At 39.0% G+C, this 22,751-nt stretch overlaps 1 protein-coding gene across 4 annotated transcripts in view; it reads right to left on the reverse strand.

Moving 5' to 3' along the window:
* The window catches only part of Arfip1 (ADP ribosylation factor interacting protein 1), a 64,158-nt gene extending 41,422 nt beyond the window's left edge, over window positions 1-22,736 (reverse strand). For 2 of the 4 annotated variants that reach the window (XM_042701696.1, XM_042701692.1), the window contains exons 1-3: window positions 13,725-13,814; window positions 10,771-10,850; window positions 1,209-1,310 (exon numbers count right to left, since the gene is read on the reverse strand). In XM_042701696.1, coding sequence (XP_042557630.1) covers window positions 1,209-1,310; window positions 10,771-10,848 — 180 coding nt within the window. In that variant the 5' untranslated portion in view covers window positions 10,849-10,850; window positions 13,725-13,814. Of the gene's footprint in view, window positions 1-1,208; window positions 1,311-10,770; window positions 10,851-13,724; window positions 13,815-22,417 lie in introns of those variants that run through there. The other 2 variants (XM_042701693.1, XM_042701694.1) reach the window with 2 other exon arrangements.
* Window positions 22,737-22,751: the final 15 nt, after the last annotated feature.

Genomic DNA, 22,751 nt, shown 5'->3' on the forward strand with positions numbered 1-22,751 from the left:
TGCCAAGACTGAGAAGTCTTGAGCTAAAATATCATCTTCTGTTAAACTACAGGATTTTATTTTAAACACATGGCAGAGTTCTATCTCTAAAATAATTCAGTTACCTTTTCAGTTATTACTTTTTCCAAGAATATGATACCTATGTTTTTAAAGCTGTACATTTGTATCAAATACCATTGGAAAGATGCCCAATCCCAGAAATAAATCATTATTACCACTTCTAAGATTATATTAGGAGTATTATATATTTAATATTAATATCCTCAAGAAAGGAAGTATGATTTTCATAACAGAAATATAACTAGAAAGATTACATACTCTCTAGAGAGATTACATACTAGATTATATACTGCTAGGAATGAAATTTGAACTGAGATTATCTTCAAACCTATGGTGTTCTCATTAAAGTGCATGGAATTTAAACTTTAACTTGGAGGAAGAACAAGAACACTGGTATGGGGGCTGGGAAGGTGACTCAGTGGTAGAGCGCTTGGCTTGCATGGATGAGGCCCTGGGTTCAATTCCTCAGCACCACATAAGAAAAAAGCTGGAAGTGGCGTTGTGGCTCAAGTGGTAGAGCGCTAGCCTTGAGCTGAAGAGCTGAGGGACAGCGCCCAGGCCCAGTTCAGGCCCCACGACTGGAACCCTCCCCCCCGCCCCCAAAAAAAGAACACTGGTATGGAGACAGCTCCGTGGTAGACTATGTAGTTGGCAAGTACAAAGCTCTAAACTCAATCCCAGAACAACAATAGCAATGATCACCAAAATACTCCCCCCAAAACAGAACAAAAACACCTTGAATTTCAATTTCTCTGAGTCAAGTATGCCATGTTAGGAAGGTAACAACAAAATCAGGAGTTATACTTAGGAATTATAATTACTTAGGAATTATAAACATACAATATGCAAAAAAGAAATCAGGCCATGCCAGTGTTGAAAAGGCTCATCTTTATTTATCGTTTTCTGTGACATATGAAATTAAGTACTTTTATAAAGTTATATAGCAAAACAGTCAGACAACACTTTCATTCTGGTCTCCTGCTAAGATGAACACCAAAGCTTAATGATCCTGGAGCTTAATTAATCTTATCAAAACAAAAAGCAATCCAAGAAAATATTCCTATATTAGATTTTGTCTATTATTTTCATCTCAACATTAAAAACCTTATCATGACTCTCGGTATTAACAAAAAGAAAAGTACTCTTACCCTATTAAAGCCATGTTCATGGGAGTCATCCACTTCTCCATTACTCGTCACTGGAATTTCTGCTGCTGAATTTTTGGGAGACTCGTGAGCCATGGTAGACTCCTTGAAAAAAGGGAGAGAGAAAAAGCCAACTAAAACCAAGTCATAATAGACAAATATTCCAAAGACTATATTCCTGTGCAAAGCACTTAGTTACTAGTCTAATATTTTTATTTTATAACCCACTTACTACTTATGAAACAAACATTATAGAAAAATAATTAAAAATGAACCTGGCTGCATTCACTTCACTCAATCTAAATTCCTTGATGTACAAGAAATTCCTTGGGCTAAGGATGTAGTTCAAGTGGCAGAGCACCTATCTAACAAGCTTAAAGCCTTGAGTTCAAATCCCTGCACTAAATCTCTAGAACTAAAAATCCAATTTTTCAAAACAAACAATAACAATAGAGAGATTAAACCTAACAGCCAAATGGAGTTGGTACTTAAGGAAAAAGTAAATGACATAAACCAAATAAAAACTATTATTCAAGGTGAAGGACAGAGAGTACAATAGATTGAAGAAAAAAAAAACTTCATGAAGATCATCTGTCAGATCTTCATGGTCTAATACATGTGTAATTGAAAAAGGAGAGGAGGGAGAAAGGGACACAGAAAAAATATTGGAAGAATCAATGATGGTTCTTGCCTGTAATCTTAGCTACTCAGGAGGTTGAGATCTGAGGATTATGGTTTGGAGCTAGGCTGGATAGAAAAGCCCCTGAGATTCCTATCTTCAATTAACCAACAAAGGCCAGAAGTGGAGCTGTGGCTCAAGTGGTAGTCAGCCTTGAGCAAAAAAGCCAAGCAAGAGCATGCAGCCCTGAGTTCAAGTTCCAGTTACAGGAAGGCACACAGGCACAGGCATATGCATGCATTTGCGCGCGCGCATGCGCGTGCGCATGTACACACACACACACACGCACGCACGCGCGCGCGCGAGTTGATGGAGCCAGGCACACTGGGTACACCTAAAATCCCAGTATTCTAGAGGGTGGTTAGGATGGCAAGTTGATGGCCAGCCTGAGCTATATAGTGATACCCTAAGGGGGAAAAAAGTATAAGGAATTGAAAGCCAACATGTCCTCAGATTTACTAAGATTAAAAAGGCTCAAAAAGCAAGGCAAAAGAAACTAAAGAAGTCCACCTTAAACATATCATGGTCAAACTATAATTATGAAATGCTCAACACTGTGAGAAATGATTCTGGCAGTTCTGTCTTAGGAACATCACATTACCTGAACCAGTGAGCAAAACATTATAAAGAGCTAATTTTGAGTTCAGCAAGAGAAAAGTAAACACTACTATCAAGGAACACCATGTAATTAATAGCTAACTTCTCAACATAATTTATAAAAGTCAGAAGAGACTACAACATTTTTATAAAATCAAAACTTAAGCATGGAACTGACCTAGTAAATTAACCTATTGCATAACCTAAGAAGTGGAAGACAGGAGCTTCAGTGGGTCACCCTTAGGGATGAATTAACAGGGCCCATGATGAGTCAAGATTTTATAATGATACGTTGTCCTGAAGTGAACAGCAAGGCCTCAGTAGGCAACGGACTGCTTCATTTATTTACATCAATGATTCTTAAGGTTCTGCACTTACAATCACCACAGGAGCTTTTTAGCTAGTCCACAGAGACTGTGATTTAATGATGGGCCCCAGGGAGCTCCCATATAAATAGCCAGAAAGCTTTTATACTATTTTACAAAGGTCATTCAATGTGTAGCCAAGTAAGAATCATTGCTATCAGTATGACCTAGACAAGACAGGAAACCGAATACAGCAAAATTAGCTGTACAATTAAATATCTATTTTATTTATTTTTAAAAAATACCCATGATTACGTAAGGGCCTTTGCTGCACTTTCACAATAACCCTTGCCACTCTAAAAAATACAGAAAATCCTAGTATCGAGAAGGACCTACAAAGTCAATTGGCTCAACTTCTAGTGGAGATCAAAACCTCGAGATACCATCATATACCTATTAGAAGGGCCAAAATTAGGACAAAACTAAGTGTTAATAAGAATGGGAAATAACTAGACTCTATATTGCTTGTGCCAACAAAAGCTAATAAAATCTCCATAGAAAACTACTTAGCAGTATTAAAGTTAAATACATTCCTACTCGATAACACAGTGATTCTATTCCTGGAAATCTATCAGAGAAAAATAATGTCCATCAAGAGACAAGTATAAGAATTTTCTGCCAGGTGCCGGTGGCTCATGCTTGTAATTTTCTTAGCTACTCAGGAAGCTAAGATCTAAGGCTCATGGTTCAAAGCCAGCCCGGGCAGGAAAGTCCATGAGACTCTTATCTCCAATTAACCACCAGAAAACTAGAAGAGGCATTGTAGCTCTAGCTGTAGCAGGTCAAGGGACAGTGCCCAGGCCCAGAGTTCAAGCTTCATGACCAACCGAAAAAAAAAAAAATTTCCAAGCAATCTGGGAGTAAGGGCTCATGCATCTTATCCCAGCTACTTAGGGAGCAAAGATTGGGAGAATTGAAAGATTTTATTACTTTAACAAAATAAGCAAGGCATGAGAGAGCACACTTGTAACCCCGTCTATGAGAAGGCATAGGTAGGAGGATTGTAGCTCAAGGTCTGTCCTGAGCAAAAATGCAAGAACGCATTTGAACAGGCAAATTTAAAAAAAAGGCTCAGGCCATCATTCAAGTGGTAGAGCACCTATCTAGCAGCAAGCAAAGCCTCTGCCTCTTAGTTCTAACCCCAGTACAACTTATATATCAGAGGAGTTTTTATTTAACATTGCTAAGAATTGGAAACAATCCAATGTTGATCAAATAAATTGTGGTTGTCAAGCACACTTGTAATATCAGATACTCAGGTAATGGGAGCAGGATGATCATGAGTTTAAGGCCAGCCCAGGTTCTATCTCAAACAATACAAACAAAACAGCTAGGTCATGCTTCAAGTGATAGAATACTTGTCTAGCATGCATGAGACACTGGTTCAATCATTAGTATTAAAAGATAAGTAGTATAGTCATACAATGTAATACCATACGGGAATAAAATAGAAGTACTGCTATTAAAAAATAAAGTAGGAAGAGCTGACAATGCTCAGAATTGACGCCAGAACCAAAGAATAAATACTGTATGATTCAATCCAAAGAAAAAGCATTAAGTGATCTTTTCACAGGCAGAAGAACACTTTTTTTTCAGGTGGAAGAGTACATCATGTCCCTGGAGCAGGCAAACATGTCTTAGACACAGAAAGCAAAAACAAGAGAACCTTTTTTTTTTTTGTCAGTTGTGGGGTTTGAACTCTGGGCCTGGTGCTGCCCCTTAGCTCTTCAGCTCAAGGCTTTTGCTCTACCACTTGAGCCACAGTGCTACTTCTGGGTTTCTGGTGGTTAACTGGAGATGAGTCTCATTGACTTTCCTACCCGGGCTGGCTTTGAACCATGATCCTCAGATCTCAGCCTCCTGAGTAGCTAGGCTCACACGTGTGAGCCACCAGTGCCTAGCTAGAAAAAGTAAAAAACACTGATAACTGGACTTCATTAAAACTAAAACTTCTCAATGATATAACTGCCACAGACTGAGAACAAACAGTAAAAATATAGATGACAAATGATTGATACTCAAAACATATAACTAACTCATGAAATTCAAATGTAAAATGGTAAAGATTTTAACACATTTCACAGAAGAAAACTACCAACTGCATAAAACTTGGCTAAAGTCTGAGTTGGCAAACCAGCTGTTCCTCTGTTGCTGTTATTAAAAGATCTAGAAGAGCCAGGCACTGGTGGCTCACGCCTGTAATCCTAGCTACTCAGGAGGCTGAGATCTGAGGATCATGGTTCAAAGCCAGCCCAGGCAGGAAAGTCTGTGAGGAGACTCTTATCTCCAAATAAACCACTAGAAAACCAGAAGTGGTGCTTTGGTTCAAGCAGTAGAGCGCTCGCCTTGAGCTGAAGAGATGAGGGATAGCGCCCAAGCCCTGAGTTCAAGCCCCACGGCTGACATAATAATAATAATAATAATAATAATAATAATAAATAAAAGATCTAGAAGAGTAACAGAGGAGTTTCTTTTTTCTTCCTGGTTGACTCCATTTCATGCTCCGCCATTCTTCAGTTATTTGCCATTGTTTAGATATTCTCCTCAGACGCAGTACTCAGTAGGCAGTTTTCAGACTAGATCAAAGAGTATGTTTGTCAATGACACTGATACAGTTATTTCCACAATGACAAAATACTAGTGTGTGTATTTGTATATGGGTACATGTATGTATGTATACATATATATATATATATGTATATGAGAATGATAAACTTCATTTGCTGCTGGGTTATGGAAAAACCAGTCAGACTCCCCTACAGGGATTTACTATGTCATACTCCCCCACAAGATTGATACAGGTGATCTGTACATGGATTTTGGGCAGGGAAAAATAAGCCTTGCTGTTGGAGATGCTAAAATAGAATTCTACTGCTTTTCAAAATAAGCCAACAACAACAACAACAAAAGCCACCCCAAACAAGCCAACAGTTTATTAAGATAAAAATTAAATACAATAAAAAATGTACCTATTTTAAATGTACAGACCAAATGTATAAGAAGGAAGCAAGAAAAAGACCTACCTGAAAAACAAACTAAAGGCAAAAGGATCCAGGATGTGACTCAACTGGTGACCCTAAATTCAATCCGTAGTATCACAAAACAATACCAGTACCATTACCAACAAAACACATACACATTATACACAGAAAACCACAGCAGGGTCCAGAGGAACTTACTTAAGGACAGCAACGGCTGTAATAGGATCAAATGTAGCACTAGAGCAACAGGCACTGGGCCTACCACCATAGCTCCTGGTGGGGCGAGCTGCTCTACCTGGTGCTAAGCAATGGCAGGTTGTCCTCAATGGACCACTGCAGAACCATGTATTGGAGTGGCCTGGATTCTATTCTCCCAGCTCATTTGACTTCGTATCCTTGTGCTAAATACCTTTTCTGAGAAAATGAGCTTCAACTTAAAGATGCAGGCATCAGACGTATAATCGAGACTTGGAAAAGTGAAGAGACCTTCTAATAACTTTATGAATGTTTTTGAGTATTAAATGACAACTGAAATGGTCTAGCCACTTTTTCCGAATATCAAGTGCTATGAAACTGTTTGACAGTTTCACTATTCCCTACTGTAATACTAACATTAATCTCTAAACAACTCATCTTTACTGAGTGTACACACTAGACTAGGCACTACACTAAGTACATCAAATCAATTAATTTAGCTCCTACATTGTGAGATAAGCATGACTTCCTCAATTTTACTCAGAAAAAAACTAAGGCCTACAAAGGCTAGGGAATTTAATAATGCATCCTCCTGCAGATAAAACCCTACAAGAATAAGACCTAAAACTTCATGAGTACTTAACATGTGCCAGCCACCATTCTATGCGTTTCTAATCTATTAACAGATTTAATTTGATTGGCTTCGATGTGTATTAGCTCATATAACCTCATAACCAGCCCCTTAATTTTTAGATGTATGAGTTGAATCTTCTATTTCTTTCTTTTTCTCTTTTATTTTTTCTCTTTGAATTTGGGGCTTAATGCTTACTAGACAGCGGCCTATGACTTAAGCCATGCCCCTAGTCAGCTTTCATTACTTTTTAGATAGGTATCAGTTATGCCCAGGCTAGCCTCAGCCTGGGATCCTCCCACTTCTTTTTCCTGTGTAGTTGAGATTACAGGGCTTCATGTGTACACTCCACCTGGTTTGTTCTTTGAGATAGAGTCTTGCTATCTTTTTTTTTTTCTGGGGCTAGCCTCAACCACAATCCTATTTCTGCCTTCTATGTAGCTGTGATTACAGATCTAAGAACCAGGCCTCCAAATGCACCGCGTTCTTGTTGGGAGCTTGTACTGTTGTTCCTTTTGCTTTCATAGTATCATGCACAATTAAGGAGCACCTCCTGTTTAATTATTCTGGTATTTAGCAACTTAGAACTGAGGCACCAGTCAATATATTACTAGTCCTGTCTTCCACCAATACTAGAGCTTTTAAGATGGCTGCATCCTAAAAACTCCTAATCTAGATATTGACAATTGGAGAATTAAACTAGGACTCTTGGGAATCAGACATTCCAGACACTCAGTGTGGCTGAAAATGACATCACCTGCCAGAAAATATGCATGTGCTCTCATTGCTCCTGATGGCTCAGTGATTCTCAAAAGTGGAGGGCATAGAACTTTCATGTCTGACTGACCCCGCTGGGGAAGGTGTGGTGTTAGCACTTTACAAGGTAAAAGCCAGGGATGCCACTCAACATTCTACAGTGCTGCACAGGACAACCCACCACACTAGAAAATTATCTAGCTAAATATGTTATCAGTGTCAAGACTGAGAAACTCTGTCAAAGAGACTGATGTTACAAATGCTTTTTACATAGGCAGGTTCCAAAGACTGTGATATTTACTCACTTTAATTCTGTAAGTATATTTCATTTGCATTAGAAAACAACAGATTCTCTAGGCCTTTCTTTGGTGGACCTAATGTTTAGCATTCCAGCCCACTTTCTCAACACTAGCCTGGCTTAGAAAAGTGCTTAAAGTCTCATCCTTCCTCACGTCTCCAGCTGCTTCTTGAATAATCTCCTTCCATTCTCTTCATACTGGACAATTTGGTAACTAAATGACCACTGACTTCTTTACCCCTGGGATACAGAGTAAGTCTCCTCCCTATCAATTCAATTCCTATTGTATCGCCCTGTCTATAGCTAAGAAGTTCATGTAATTTTTTTTCCCTAACACTACTTACATTTTCCGAAAATTGAAAAGTATATCTTGACATTAACGCAACAAAAGGCATTTTGTGACAATTCAACGTTGGTTAAGTGGGAAGAGGAACCATTAACAAAGTTGCATCTGATGACTAAAAGCTATCTTAATAAGGAAATGAAAGGCATGCTAGTAATGTTTCTTGCTATTATCAGCAAATTACATTATGTATGGAAAAGCTTAATTTCTGAACTGCTTTAGAAACAACCTAGAAACTTTACAGAAAAGATCCAAAAGAGCTACCTGAGCCTTTATCAGTTCTGTGAAATATGATGTCTTTATTTTTATTTATTTATTTATTTTCCTGGTCATGGGGCCTGAACTCTGGGCCTAGGCGTTGTCTCTCAGCTCTTCAGCTGTTTACTAGTGCTCTACCACTTGAACCTCAGTCTCACTTCCGGCTTTTTCTGTTTATGTGGTGCTGAGGAATCGAACCCAGGGCCTCATGCATGCATAGCAAGCACTCTACCATTGAGCCACCTTCTCAGACCATGTATGATGCCTTTAAAACACGTATTTAACCTTGTTGTTTAGTCCACTTTACCAGAGCAAGTAAAAATAAAATATAGTAATAATGTTAATGTTTTTGTTTGTTTCTAGTATGGCCTGTTTTAAAAACTGTTTGAGAGTACAATAACAGTACTGTTAAACAGTTCCAATGCTCAGGTCACTGCTTATGTTCCATAGGCATTTTATTCTGCTATCAAATAGTGATTTTCGTCCAATTTCAAGGACTAAATTCTGTTTTCTGAACTCTGAAAGACAGTACAAAGGATCCAGTGCTTCTTTTTTTTACCCTTTCCATCATTCTTCATCCCATCTATTCCCTCTCCTTCCAGACTCATCTCACATTTCCCACTACCTTTATCACATACGTACGTATGTCCAGAAGTATTCTTGATGTATTTCTTTCCTTGTTCCCTTTTCTATTCACTCCCCTCCACCACTACCCTTCTTTTACAATCTTATTTCAACTTCCTGATATTCATTTTATTAAACTTGTAGTTGCTCAAAAGGTTTACTCCATGGAATTTAACTCCTGCACATAAAGGACTAGATTCTTAATTTCAGTCAATTCTAGACAAAGATCAAAAGAAAATAGAGAGAAGGAAAAAAGAAGAGAAACTGCAAATATTCAGCCCTAAGTGTTCCAGTTACGGCTTCATACAATGAAAGCTGTAGTGCTCAGTGAACTAAATTATACATTTCAACAGAGACTATAGTTTGTTCTAATACCCAAAAGCACAAATGCTTTCTGTGTCAGATGAAATTATTCAAATTTTTGTTTGCCTACCAAGGGAGAAAGCAATTCTATTAAATTCATATTTCAAATACTCTTTGAGATTTCCTTGTCAAAACCTGACCTTTTAAAAATGGTTAATGGATTTACTGCAAAGTGTTAATTTAGCACGGTACAAAAGTATTTAGTGACAAATCCTAGTGCATGCATTGTAGGGCTAGTCAAGCTATTAGACAACATGAACTTAAAAGTCCATGGGTGTTGGTGGCTCACAGTTATAATCCTAGTTACATAGGAGGTGGAGATCTATGGATCCTGGTTTGAAACCAGCCTGAGTAAAAGTCCATGAGACTCTTACCTTCAACTAACCATCAAAATGTTGAAGTGGAACTTCAACGAACAATCCTGAGCAAAAAAGCTCAAGGACAGTGCCCATGCCCTGAGTTCAAGCCCTAGGAGCAGCACAAGAAAAAATATAATAAAAAGGCATTACTAGAGTCATACATTTGAAACACATCTCTACTGACATAAATTCAATATAAAATTGGCTATTTGATCTTTCTCCTTAGTCTCATGAACTAAAACAGGTAACATATATCTGGTACCTACATATTTACCTGATATGTAGTAGTATAGATAGTACACATCAGAATCACCCTTAAAGCTTTCAAAAAGAAACAAAAATATACAAAGTCCAGTGTCTATCATTGCAGGTGATACATGAAATGTGAAATATAAATTCAGTAGTTTTGTAATTATCTTCCCCTGATTTCTGAGGCACACCAAACCAGAGAGAATGATGACAGTGAAATATGAGCCTAATGGTACTATTAGTTCCACAGAAACTTGTAGCTAGTCATATTTCATATTTAAATAAATAAATAAATAAAGCTTTTATGTGCATTTTTAGGTAACAAGCAAAACAATTCTCAAAAATTTCATAGCCAGGCACCAGTGGTACATTCCTATAATCCTAGCTACTGAGGAAGTTGAGATCTGAGGATCACAGTTTGAAGCCAGCCTGGGCAGCAAAGTCTGTGAGACTCTAATCTCCAATTAACCACCAAAAAGCTGAAAGTGAAGCTGTACCTCAAACACCAGACTTCAGCAAAAAAGCTATGGGAAAGTGCCTAGGCCTTGAATCCAAGCCCTAATACCACGACCAAAAAAAGAAGAAAGAAAAAAATATCCAAACCGATGTTAGTGGCTTACACCTATAATCCTAGCTATAGTTTGGAGCCAGCCATGGCAGGAAAGTCTGTGAGACTCTGAACTCCAATTAACCACTAAAAAACTGTAAGTGGAGCTGTGGCTCAAGTAGTAGAACACTAGCCTTCAGCAAAAACAAGTTCAGGGACAGTGTCCAGGCCCTGAGTTCAATACTTAGTTAATATGGATAGTCTGAACCTTGACTGAGATGGGCTGACTTTACAAAACAATAGAAAGACCACCCAATCACCTCAGAATTAGACTTGACATCTTCAGTGGCTGGCTTAGATGCACCCAGAGCTGTAGTATCATTGCTGCAGTCAGACATACCTAAAAGTAAAATGTGTTGGACACATATTAAATAACTTAGTTAAAAGAGCTGTGTCATCCCATAGGTACTCTTTAAAATATTCCATAGCACAACTTATTTGTAGTCACAATTTGTTCTTCACAACTATATATGAGGATGGAAGTAGAGCAAATTATTTTGAGCGACGTAAGCCAAGAACAAAGAGATAAACGGCACATGGTCTCCCTGATATGTGGATGCTAAAGCCAAAATCCAAGAAGATATGACAAAGAAAACAGGACTCAAGAAACAAAGGACAGCCACTTATTCTGTCGTATCATTACTAAATGACTCCATGTTCTTGACCATATAGATGGAAGATATATGCACACAACAGGGGGAAGCCAGGTTGAGGACACAGAATAAGTGGGAAATAGAACAACATATAACAAAGAGGCCCATCAGGTACACTGGACATAGAAGAAAAAGAACTAAGCCACCCAAAGACAGCAATAGGAAGGGAGGAATGAAAGGGAAAGAGCGAACAGTCTACACTAAGCAAAAGGAAAGAAATGTAAACATCACCCGATGTAGAGGAAATACTTTGTATTGTCAAAGCTCATAGATTTCACAAACTTTATAGACCATGATCATGACAATTTGCCTTGAGAAGATTAAAATGTGTTTGTGATGTTAAGTATCACTATCCCACAATACTGTGAAATATGTGAAATTTATGTAATCACCTAATCTCAGTTAAAAAAAAAAAACAGTGAGAGAAGTTAGGAGTGATGGGTGGCAATGTTGTCAGACAAACTGTATTCATACACTATTTTGTAGAATGGGAACTTCTTTGTACAACTACTTACAGATAATAAAAATAATAAAAAAGGTTTTAAAAAACTATATATAAGTAATTATATTGGGCTCCAGTGGCTCATGCCTAAACCTAAGGCTCATGTCTGATATTTTGAGTACTATATAGTTCAAGGGCAGCCCAGGCAGAAAAGTTTGCTAGGTTCCATCTTCAAAATAAACAGGAAAAAGTAGGGCTAGAAGTGTGGCTAATGTAGTAAAATGACAAGAAGTGTGAGGTCCTGAGTTCAAGTCCTAGTCCTGCTCCTCCGCTCCCCAAAAATCTATAATTGTATGAGTATCTGTTGGCTACATCAGGCAAGCATTCTAAAAACAAAAAAGTTCAGAAAAAGCACTCATGGGAAATGACTGAAAATAATTTCATAACCAGCCATGGAGGCACAGGCTTTTAATCCCAGCACTTGGGCGCTTGGGGTTGGAGGCAGGACGATTGTAAATCCAATGCTAACGTAGGCTATAAAACATGACTTTATAATTGCTCCTTGTTTAAGTGATATACAACACTTGGATTTTATCATAAAACTTTAATGAGCTAATTTTCTTTTAACTTATTCAACAATACTCTGAGAATGTCAACTATATATAAGCAACAATCCAATTAGATAATAGAAATCAATTAAAGGAAAAATAAAGAAAACTATCTCTATTTGCAGATAATATAACAGTGTGCCTAAATCAAACCCCCAAGGAGTTAATGATATATGTAAGAATTCATTGAAGTACAAAAATACAAAATAAGAGACCTTCTAAAAACTAAATGGTCAGTATTCTTCAAAGGGATCCTGGTGGGGGCCAGACATAACAGCTTATGACAATAATCCCAGCTACTTAGTAGGTACTGGTAGGAGCATCATGGTCCAAGGCTGGCCTGATCAAATGCACAAGACCCTACCTGAAAAGAACTTAAAGAAGAAGAGAATAGAGTATGCCAAGAGGCAGAGCATATGTTTACCAAGTGAGAGACTCTGAGTTCCAACTTTAGTATCATTAAGTAAGAAGGTTCATCATTATGAAAGGTGGAAAGTATGAGAAATGTACAGATTAGCAGAGATTACAGAATATAACTAAATGCAATCTAAGTTCCAAGATAGGATCTGGGAACAGAGAAAGGACAGTTGAAAATCTGGGTTAATTCAAGTGAGGTCTGTAGTTTAATTAAAATTATATTCTTCCAATATTAATTTCCTACTCTTGATAATTATGGCTATATAAGAGGTTAGCATCAGGGGATCCCAGGTGAAGAATAAAAGGAAATTCTCTGTACTATTTTTTCCACTGCTCTCTAAATCTAAAGTTAGATAGAATGTTTTTAATAATAGTAAGTAAGTAGAGGAATTATCTTTAGAAGGAAGAGATTGCTTTCAGTATAACAGGAATGGAAGAAGCAATCATCAGACAGTGAAGAATGTACTGGACAATGAAAAGGTTAAGGCCATTCACTTTTGTTGTCTTTTACTTTCTTGTGAAATAGGAATTAGCATCTATAGCACTGTGTTTGTTAAACAGTAGTACCAGTTAAGAAAATATATCATTACTGTCAGTTCTAGAAAAGACCAATAATCTGAGACAGATAAACACAGAAACATTTTCTGAGAATTGGAGTGAGAGATAAGTACTAAATCTGTTATTTGTACTTTTCAGTGCTTTAGTCTACTTCATATTTATTTTACAAAGTTATACTTATTCACAACTTTGATGACTAACATATAGGGGTGATAACATTAAAAATTAATGACTTGTTACCAGGCACCGGTGGCTCATGCCTGTAATCCTGGCTACTCGGGAGGCTGAGATCTAAGGGTTGTAGTCTGAAGCCAGCCCAAAGCTCAGGTCCTAAATTCAAGCCCCAGCACTGGGAGAGGAAAAAAAGAGCTAATGACTTGCAATTTGTGCTGTTTAAGATACAGATTTTCTGCTGGAAGTACTATTGCTCAGTGTACTTAATATTAGTGAGGTCCTAGATTCAATCCTCAGTACCCCTTCTCAAAAGATACACATTTTCTGATTTTTATACAAATATAGTTATTTTAAAAGATTACCTTCAAAACAGAATGATAAAGCTGGGAGCCAGTGGTTCACACTTGTAATCCTAGTTTCTTAGGAGGCTGAGATCTGAGGATCAAGTTGAAAGCCAGTCCAGGCAGGGAATTTCTTGAGACTCTTATCTTCAATTAACTACCCCAAAAGCTAGAAGTGGAGGTATGACTCAAGTGGGAAAGCATCAGCCTTGAGCAGAAAAGCTAAGGAATGATACCCAGGTTCCGAGTTCAAGCCCTAGTACCAGCACAAAAACAGAAACAAAAAACAGAATGATAAATTACTAAAGTACCATTAATGTTTAGACCAATTATACTGGAGGCCAAAAATGCCATAAGTAATTTCTATGGTTTATTTTTTATGATTAGTCAGAAGTATTCATTAACTAATGAGTATAAAGGTCAAAAAGCCTACAAAGTGAGTTACTAATTAGCATTTGTAAAAACATAATATAATCTTATATTTATAAATTTCTTAACTATCTAGAGTTATTTTGATTTAAATTACTTTTTGATCTCTCAAACTGAATGGAGCTATCCAAAAGGATATCACATGTAAGAATTTTTAATATGGGAGAATTTTTTAATTTTTTAATTGTTATTATAAAGGTGATATACAGAGGGGTTGTAGTTACATAAGTCAGGTGATTAATACATTTCTTTTTGGACAATGTCATCTTCCCTCACTCTCTCCCAGTTTTCCCCTCCTATCCCCACTAATATGGAAGAATTTAAAAATTTAAACCCAGGCCAGTTAGAGCATAAAAAAAAGTAAAAAGAGGTTGGAGGTATGGCTCATGTAGTATATTGCTGCTTTCCTAGCAAGCACAAGCCCAGAGTTCAGTCTGCAATACTGACAAAAAGGAGTTGTCTTTCCATTTTCCCTCTCAGATTTTATTACAGAGAAACCAATGAGAATTAAAATGATAAGATTCTACAAAAGAAATTACTAGCTGGCACTGGTGGCTCACACCTTAATCCTAGCTAGGCTGAGATCTAAGGATCATAGTTCAAAACCAGCCTGGGCAGAAAAAAAACTGTGAGCTTATTTGCAATTAACCACCAGAAAACTGGAAGTGGAGCTGTGGCTCAAAGTGGTTGAGCACTAGCCTTGAGCAAAAGAGCTCAGGGACAGTTCCCAAGGCCCTGCATTGAGCCCATGACCAACAAAACAAAAACAAAAACAAATTATTCTAGGGCTAGAAAACTATCAGTAAATAAACTCCAAATTAATCAGGCCCCATTCTTCATAGATGGCTAGCTCAGTTCCAGAACATTAGCAGAGAAACCAACTCAGAAACAAAAAGACCCACTGGGGTCAAGATTTGCTATAACTGATTACATTCCAAGATCATATACATCTTGATTTATGTAAAAGCTGTTTTTCTCCCTTAGTGATAGACAATTAGAGATCTACTTTGTTACTAAATTCCTCAAACCATATCAAATAATTTCCCTCAAAACTCAGAGGTAATTTCTTTCAGTAGAAAAAGCTCATAATCTAAGAGTACATCTTACCAAATAAACATCTGTTGATGTTTTAGATGTTAAGCTTACAAATACATTTCCTTGCTCTCTTAGTGGAGGGTGTCTACAAGCAATTTTACTCCAATAGTACTGAGGACACACAGATACTGGGCTTTTCCAATAAAAGGAACCTGGATTCCTTGGAGAAATGGCTAATCTTAGGAATGGAGCTAGTAATACAGAAATGAGACTAGAGCATTTTATAGTGCCAGGAAGTGAAAAGAAATGGAAAAAAGTATTCAAGCTGGCTGTGTTGGTGCATGCCTGCAATCCCAGCCCAGTTCAAGACCAGCCTGGGGCACAGAGTAAAATCCTAACTAGAAAGAAAAAAAGAGAGAAAGGGGGGAAAGAGAGAAAGAAAGAAAGCAAGAGAGAGAAAAAGAGAAAGGGAACAGAGAAAGAGAAAGGAAGGGCAGATGGACTATTGGATTATAACCCCAAATATAAAATAGGTATTCACAAGTCAATATTGATTTAAATGACTAAATAAATCAATAAACGAAGAGACAAATCTCCCTTACAAAATATTTCCAAAAACTTTGTATAAATATTTTACCATTGAGGAAGTAGAGCAAATTTCTTTTTCTATATAAAGTCAATATTCAAAGGAATGGGGGAAAGAGCTACTTCGCAGTTAACAAACCTGATAAAACCTCATGGCAGGTTTACCTTAATCAAGGTTTACACTGACAGTGCTAGGCCATACTGACAGTATGAACTCTCTATATGACGTGATAGGAAAAAATTTCTGTGGTCTTCCTCCCCAAAGCATGTCTAATCATGAGAAAAACATCAGACAATTCTCAATTGAAAGATGGCCTACAAAATACTAAAGGAGCCCAATAAAGAAGAAAGAAGTTTCACGAACATGATGATGATGACGAGTTTGGAGAAGTATGCGTTGTTAAGGGGCTATATTTTTACTCTAGAAGGAATGGAAAGCCATCAAGAGACTTAGGGGAGGAGCAAAGAGAGTGACAATCAAATGTTTTCAAAATAAATCATGGTGCCTTCTTCAGGATGGATAATGTATTGGAAGAGGCAAAAAGTACACACGAATGGAGGCTTCCAAAGAGCATTCAGGCAAGAAGACAGAAACTGAAGTGGTGATAGTGACATAGGAAGAAATAGAATCAAGAACCATTACAAAGTAAAATTAATAAAGTCTGTTGACACATTTATCAAGGACAGGGATGCTGAGCACAACTACTTCTCTGGATTTTAGAATGAAAAGATAACGGCATCATTCACTGAAAAAAATGAGAGAGGATCAATGTTTCAGGGGTTTGGAAGAAAATGAAGGGGAAATAAGATTAGTGTTAAACATACTAGACAGCTTTTTTAAAAGATTTGGTTCAAGAGAGGGTATCAACCAGTCAGTAAGATATCTAGAACGACAAGGAGATAGAGAACACATGCCCTTGGAAAAGCTGACATCTTCATCCCAGAGAAGGAGCTAGCAATAATCCCCAAGACTTCAAGAAAAACATTAGACTTTGACCCCCTGTATTTGGTTAAAAAGCTAAGAGAGAATAGCAACAATAATATTTCATTAGTTAACATAAAACTGCAGGCACTGTGGGGAACAGAGATTTTTAATATCTTGGTTCAGTTATATACTGATCATGACACCAAACATATAGCATTTTAAAGTTTTGGCAGGCTTGGTGAATGTTGAAATGTCCTAAATCTGCACAGTCCAATAAAGTAGCCCCTAGCCACTTGGCGACTAAATACTGAAACATGGTGACACAACAGAGGAATTTATTTTATTTTATTTTTTAGCTAAATTTAACAGCTCCAGTTCCATGTGGCCAGTGGCTAAGGTATTAGAACAGGTTAAGAGCATCCTTATATATTTTTATTTGATCTTCAGCAACTACTTTTTGGATTAACTGGGAGAGGGCATGAATAGAGGAAACATTCATTCCATCCACTTATGTCTAGGGGCCTGGGTTCACTTTTGAAACAAAAAAAAAAAAAGGAAAGGAAAAAAATCTGTAAGTAATCTTTAGACATACATGAAAAAGTTCTATAGTATTAACTCTTTGTTAGAAGTACCTGTAGCATCAATGGCAGAATTTATTTCCTTTGAGTTTTATCACATTTTTCTTCTAATCCACCTCTATCCCCAAAAACTTTGGAAACTCTACTAGACAGCCATCATATCTCTAGAACTGTTGAAGATCAACAATCAATAATAGTACAATTGCCAATCTCCCATGGCAGCACAATTTAACTGGAATTTGATCTCTTTTTCAATGTCCTAGACTCACTTAGAACTACATGAAAGGAGTACAGACTTTGGAGTTGAACATTTATTAGTCCTGATATTCTTTCTTTTACTACTTGAATGACCTAGACTAATAATTTTTCTTCTAATTTCTGTATTAGTTTCTCCTTTTGTTGATAAAAATTAAGATTGCCTAAAACACAGTGCCTAACCAGAGTATCAAGTAAAGGATGCAAACCACCATGGGGCTCTATGTGCCTGGCACTGTCCCAGATTCTAGAAACAGCACTCAAAGCAGAGAGTCCTGGCCTCCTAGACACTGAAGACACTCCTGAACCCCCAAGGACTCTTGCAACCTGAAGTATCAATTCTTGATCCATCCTTTTTACTTGTTCAAAGCACTTATTTCAACCTTAACAACTTCATTTCTAAGAAATGAATGTTATTGTTCTACCTATTATGCCTGGAGTAAAAACAAAATGAAAATATATGTGAAAGTGCTTGGTAAACCATTACATGCTAAACAAACATAAGGGATTAAACCAAAAGTAACATTTTCTTCCCTAGGGTAAAACATTCCAACCAACTGGTTAGAATGGATCACACAGATGTGCTGAAAGGCTGACATCCCTCCAACCTCCCACCCCATCACCTTTTTAAAGAGCTTGAAGGGCCTAGATACAAACACAAACGTAAGTGTTTTTATGTGTATTTACAACACTATGTCACTAGGAGAAACCAGAGCTGGCCAAGTCCTTCCTCTAGGTAATTTTAGGCCTCATCTCCAATTCTGCTACTTTTATGATCCTGCTCCAAAAGTAGTGTATCACTCCACAGAATGAATGAGGATCCAGCCTGAATATCAAGGAGCTGCTAAGTCCAGTGATATCATAGTACAAAAATAAAACAAAAAGCTATTAAGTAAAAAGATGGCAAAGATAAAATCACATTTCTGCATACCACTGGAGCAATTATTAGTTTTACAACTACTTACAGAGTCCAAAATATTCTAAAGTATTTGGGAAATTTTATTTATTTTTTGCGTGATAGTTAAGAACTCATGGCCTTGTGCTTGTGATGTAAGCACTCTACCAGTTGAGTCACACCTTCCGCCCCTTTTTGCACTGGTTATTGTCAAAGGTAGTTTCATTTTATGCCTTGTCTGTGATCCTCCTACTAGGTCACTGGGGATGATAGATGTGTACCACTGTGCCCAGTCATTGTGCTTCCTCTGTAACTGGGATAACAGGCATGGACCACTGCACCTACCTATTAGTTGAAAAGAAGTCTCATGAATTTCTTTTTGTACTAACTGGCCTCAAATCATAATCCCCAGATCTCTGCCTCTCCAGTAAGCTAGGATTACAGGCTTGAGTCATTGTACCTGCTTGTCAAGGATTTAACTTTTGTATGTCTCAATATGAATTCACGATAGTTCTAGAACTGATTTCAAAGTAGACTGTTTACTCAGAATACTGTATTCATTTAAATAAGTATGCTCGTTAAAGGGGAAAAAAGTAGTTGATAAAAAAACCACATATTCATTTTGCTAGAAATTAATTGCAGAGGGAAATAAGCAATATCTGCCTATGTCCATCTTAAGACAAATTGTCTAAAAGAAATAGATGAGAACAGAGGAATAAAAATGGAGTAATGGAAATAGAGAATGTGTGTGTGAGAAAGAGAAAAATAAAGAGTACACTTTTGTCCTAAAGAGAATAGCTGAGAATCTGAAAGTGATAGGCTTCTGTGGCTGCCTATAGATAGTAGAAAACAAGAACAAAATTATTTTCAGATCCTTTTGTTTTATAGCTTCATACATGCTAGAAGAGACACCGGTACATACCCCGTTTTTAAAGACTGTCATGGTACTTAAGTTGTCATCTTCCACATTATGTGGAACAACTCATTCTTCAATGTACAAATACTGTTAGTTTTCTACACAGATGAATTCAAATCCTAGTTCCACAAGTGCTACTCTATGCAGATTATTTTAGACTCAGCCATTTGGTTTTAGTCTCTTCATCTATAAAAATGGCAAGTGATGCTGGGCACTGGTGGCTCACGCCTATAATCCTAGCTACTCAGGAGGCTGAGATCTGAAGATCACAGTTCAAAGCCAGCCGGGACAGGAATGCCTGTGAGACTCATCTCCAATTAACAACCAGAACCAGAAGTGGCACTGTGGCTTCAAGTGGTAAGAGTGCTAATAGTGTTGAGCTGAAGAGCTCAGGGACAGTGCCCAGGCCCAGAGTTCAAGCCTCACAACCAAATTGTGGGGGGGGGGGGGGAGGGGTAGAGAGGCTTCCCTATAAAGTTGCTAGGAGGATCACAGGAGATAATCATGTAAAGCACTCAGCACATAATGTCTGGCACCTAGTAAGCAAACAAATGCCATTACAGTGTGAGATGTAATTTATCTTGTGGACAGTGAAACTAATTTAGCCTAACTTATTCTTTACCAAGTTATGTTTCCTGCACTCCTAAGGTTGATGGCAACACTGAAGAAATCTATTTTGTTGTGTGAGCAGAAGAAACTGATTAATGTAGACAGATTATGTGTAATGAGCTGTACAGGTTCCCTCAAGTTCTAATATTCTATGAAATAAGTTTCAGCCCTTTAGAACTTTATCTATCAACAAACAATTCACAACCAACTCATTAAGCATGAAAGAATTCTAAATTTCAGCAGGGTACCAGTGGCTCACGCCTGTAATCCTAGCTACTCAGGAGCCTGAGATCTCAGGATCTCTGTTCAAAGCCAGCCTGGGCAGGAAAGTCTGTGAGACTCTTATCTCCAATTAAACCACTAGAAAACTGGAAGTGGCGCTGTGCTCAAGTGGTAGAGCGCTCTCCTTGAGCTGAAGAGCGCAGGGACAGGGCCCAGACCCAAAGTTCAAATCCCACGACTGACCAAAAAAAAAAAAAAGAAAAAAGAATTCTAAATTTCAAGGGAAAAAAATTATTCAAATACCTAATACAGAATGGAGGGAAAGAGGATGTCAAGATAAAGCAGCCACATACCAAAGGCTTATGGAACCATACCACTGAAATCATCTTATCTGTCCTGCCAAGCAAAGCTAAATCCAAGTCAAAGCCCAAGGCAGCTGCCTCTAATGAAAAACAAGAAAATGAAAGCAATGTAAAACCAGAATTTAAATGTTTTATTATCAGCTGTACCTGATGGGTACGTGACACTTAATATATTGTGAATAGTGATAAGCGTACATTTATAAATCCATGCAATTGACAAAAAAAAAAGTGCCACCAACAGCAATCCCTAAAAAGAAATAGTAAAACCACAAATCAGGAACTAAGTGAGTAGACAGTGCTGCTTCCTTCTGTAAGTATAAGAAGTTATGTAGAAACACCAAAGTGTTTAAGTAGTCTGAGATTGCAGTGTCAAGCTAGAATCCTTGCAGCCTACTCTTCTTGGCCCCATACAATTTTTTTCTTAAGGGGTGGGGGACAGCTCCAAAATAAATTAGTATCTGTTTTCTACTAACTTTCAAGAAGAAACTAAATGGTGGGTTTTTAAATTGATCTGGACATTAATTTCAGAGGTAGGGAGAAAGAAGGCTTCTGAAAGTCACTGATGCTCCAACTAATAATCCAGGATTAATGCAAATCATAATCCAAGGAAACCTAATGTGTCAAATCGAAAAGGAACAAAAGACTGAGGCAGGGACTTTAGTTCAGAAAATAAAGAAAGAGTGGAACCATTCTCTATTTTCCCAGATAATGAGTAATAGACTTTGGGGTTGGGTCAGGGCCTTCAGCATGCAGAGCAAGAAAAACCAACCGAGCAACAAACAAAACACAGGAAGAAAAGTATAACTAAAACCATGGTAAAAAAAAAATACAGTCACCGTACTTCTTCTGAAATAGCAGCAATGAAATGGCCCACTCGTGCCGCTAACGCCAAGGGCTGGGTGAACGTCACCAACTGGGTGCACTCACTGGGTCGAGGAAGTTAATTAAATGGCAAAGGTGAACACACCCTTCACAGGTGAAAGCAGAAAACTCTTCCTCTTTCTTCTTATCAAATAAGAACTGAGTAAGTGTACTTTAGGAGGAAAAGAAAGGAAAGGAAAGGGAAGGGAAGGGAAGGGAAAAAGAAGGGAAAGGGAAAAGAAAGAGAAGGGAAAGGGAAGAGAAGGGAAGGAACAGAATTCCTCAAAGGGTGTCTGGCTAAAGAATCTGCAGGCAGTGTAAAGAACAACCTTTGTCCCCCCCTTAAATCAAAGGGCTGAGAGGAAGGTAAGAACAAAGCAAAGAAAGCAGTAATAATAAACTAAAGCGAGCCAAGTCTAGTATCTAAAAAACTTTTTGTTGTTGTTGTTGTTGCTTTCTAAACCCTGTTGTAGACACGTCAACAGGAGTTACTTAACCCCGTGGATGGGACCAGAAGGCAGGGCCGGAGTCTGCCAGCCCCAGCTGCAGCATTCCTTGGACGGCCTCACCAGCCGTGTCAGGCTGGCGGCAGTTCACGGGCAAGTCTCCTCCCAGCCCCACGGGGGGGGGGGGGGGGGGGAGGGAGACGACAGCTATCTCCCTCCCCTCACCGCGGAAGAGAGGAAGGGGAGCTGCGGGCAGGGAGCGGAGAAATGCCAAACCTTAAAGGCGGCCCAACCCCGGACCCTGCAGCCCCCTTCCCACCCGGTGCACGCCGAGCCCGGAGGGTGCCGCCCTGCAGGCCCGGCGCTCCCCCACCCCTCGGCAGTCTCCCGGGGGACACGCAGAAGGACCGCAGGAATGTAGGCGCAGAAACCCCCGGCAGGACTCCTTGGGCGGATCCGGTGCCCAGGCAGGGCACCAGTGCCCGGGGAACGTCCGGAGCTGCGAACACGGAGGCAACGTGTCGGGCCCCCGGCCCCCCAACCCGCGGGGCCCGTCTTTCCCCGCCCCTTCCCCGGCGGGCCTGCTCCGCCCTCACCTGTCTGCGGGGATCCCGGCGGCACCCGAGTCGAGGATTATCCCGGCCGCTGCTCCCCGGAATTGCCTCAACCCAGGCGAGAGGAGAGCGGAAGCGCCACCCGGACCTTTTCCTCCGTGCCCTCCCCCGCGCGCCTCGATGCTCCGGGGCGGGAGCGGTGCAGCTGTCAGGGGCGCACACTGGCCAACCGCGAAGGACACCCGGACCCGCGCCGCTCCGCCCGGCCGCCTGCACCCGCAGCCCCAGCCGCGAAACCGGAAGTGAGCAGACCGGAAGTGGCGGTGTCCTTAGCCCTGGACGGCCTCTCTCTCAGGCTCACTGAATCGAGCCCGGC

This window comes from Dipodomys spectabilis, unplaced genomic scaffold (genome assembly GCF_019054845.1).
Source record: "Dipodomys spectabilis isolate Male_0828 unplaced genomic scaffold, ASM1905484v1 ptg000297l, whole genome shotgun sequence".
NCBI classification, from domain to species: Eukaryota; Metazoa; Chordata; class Mammalia; order Rodentia; family Heteromyidae; genus Dipodomys; species Dipodomys spectabilis.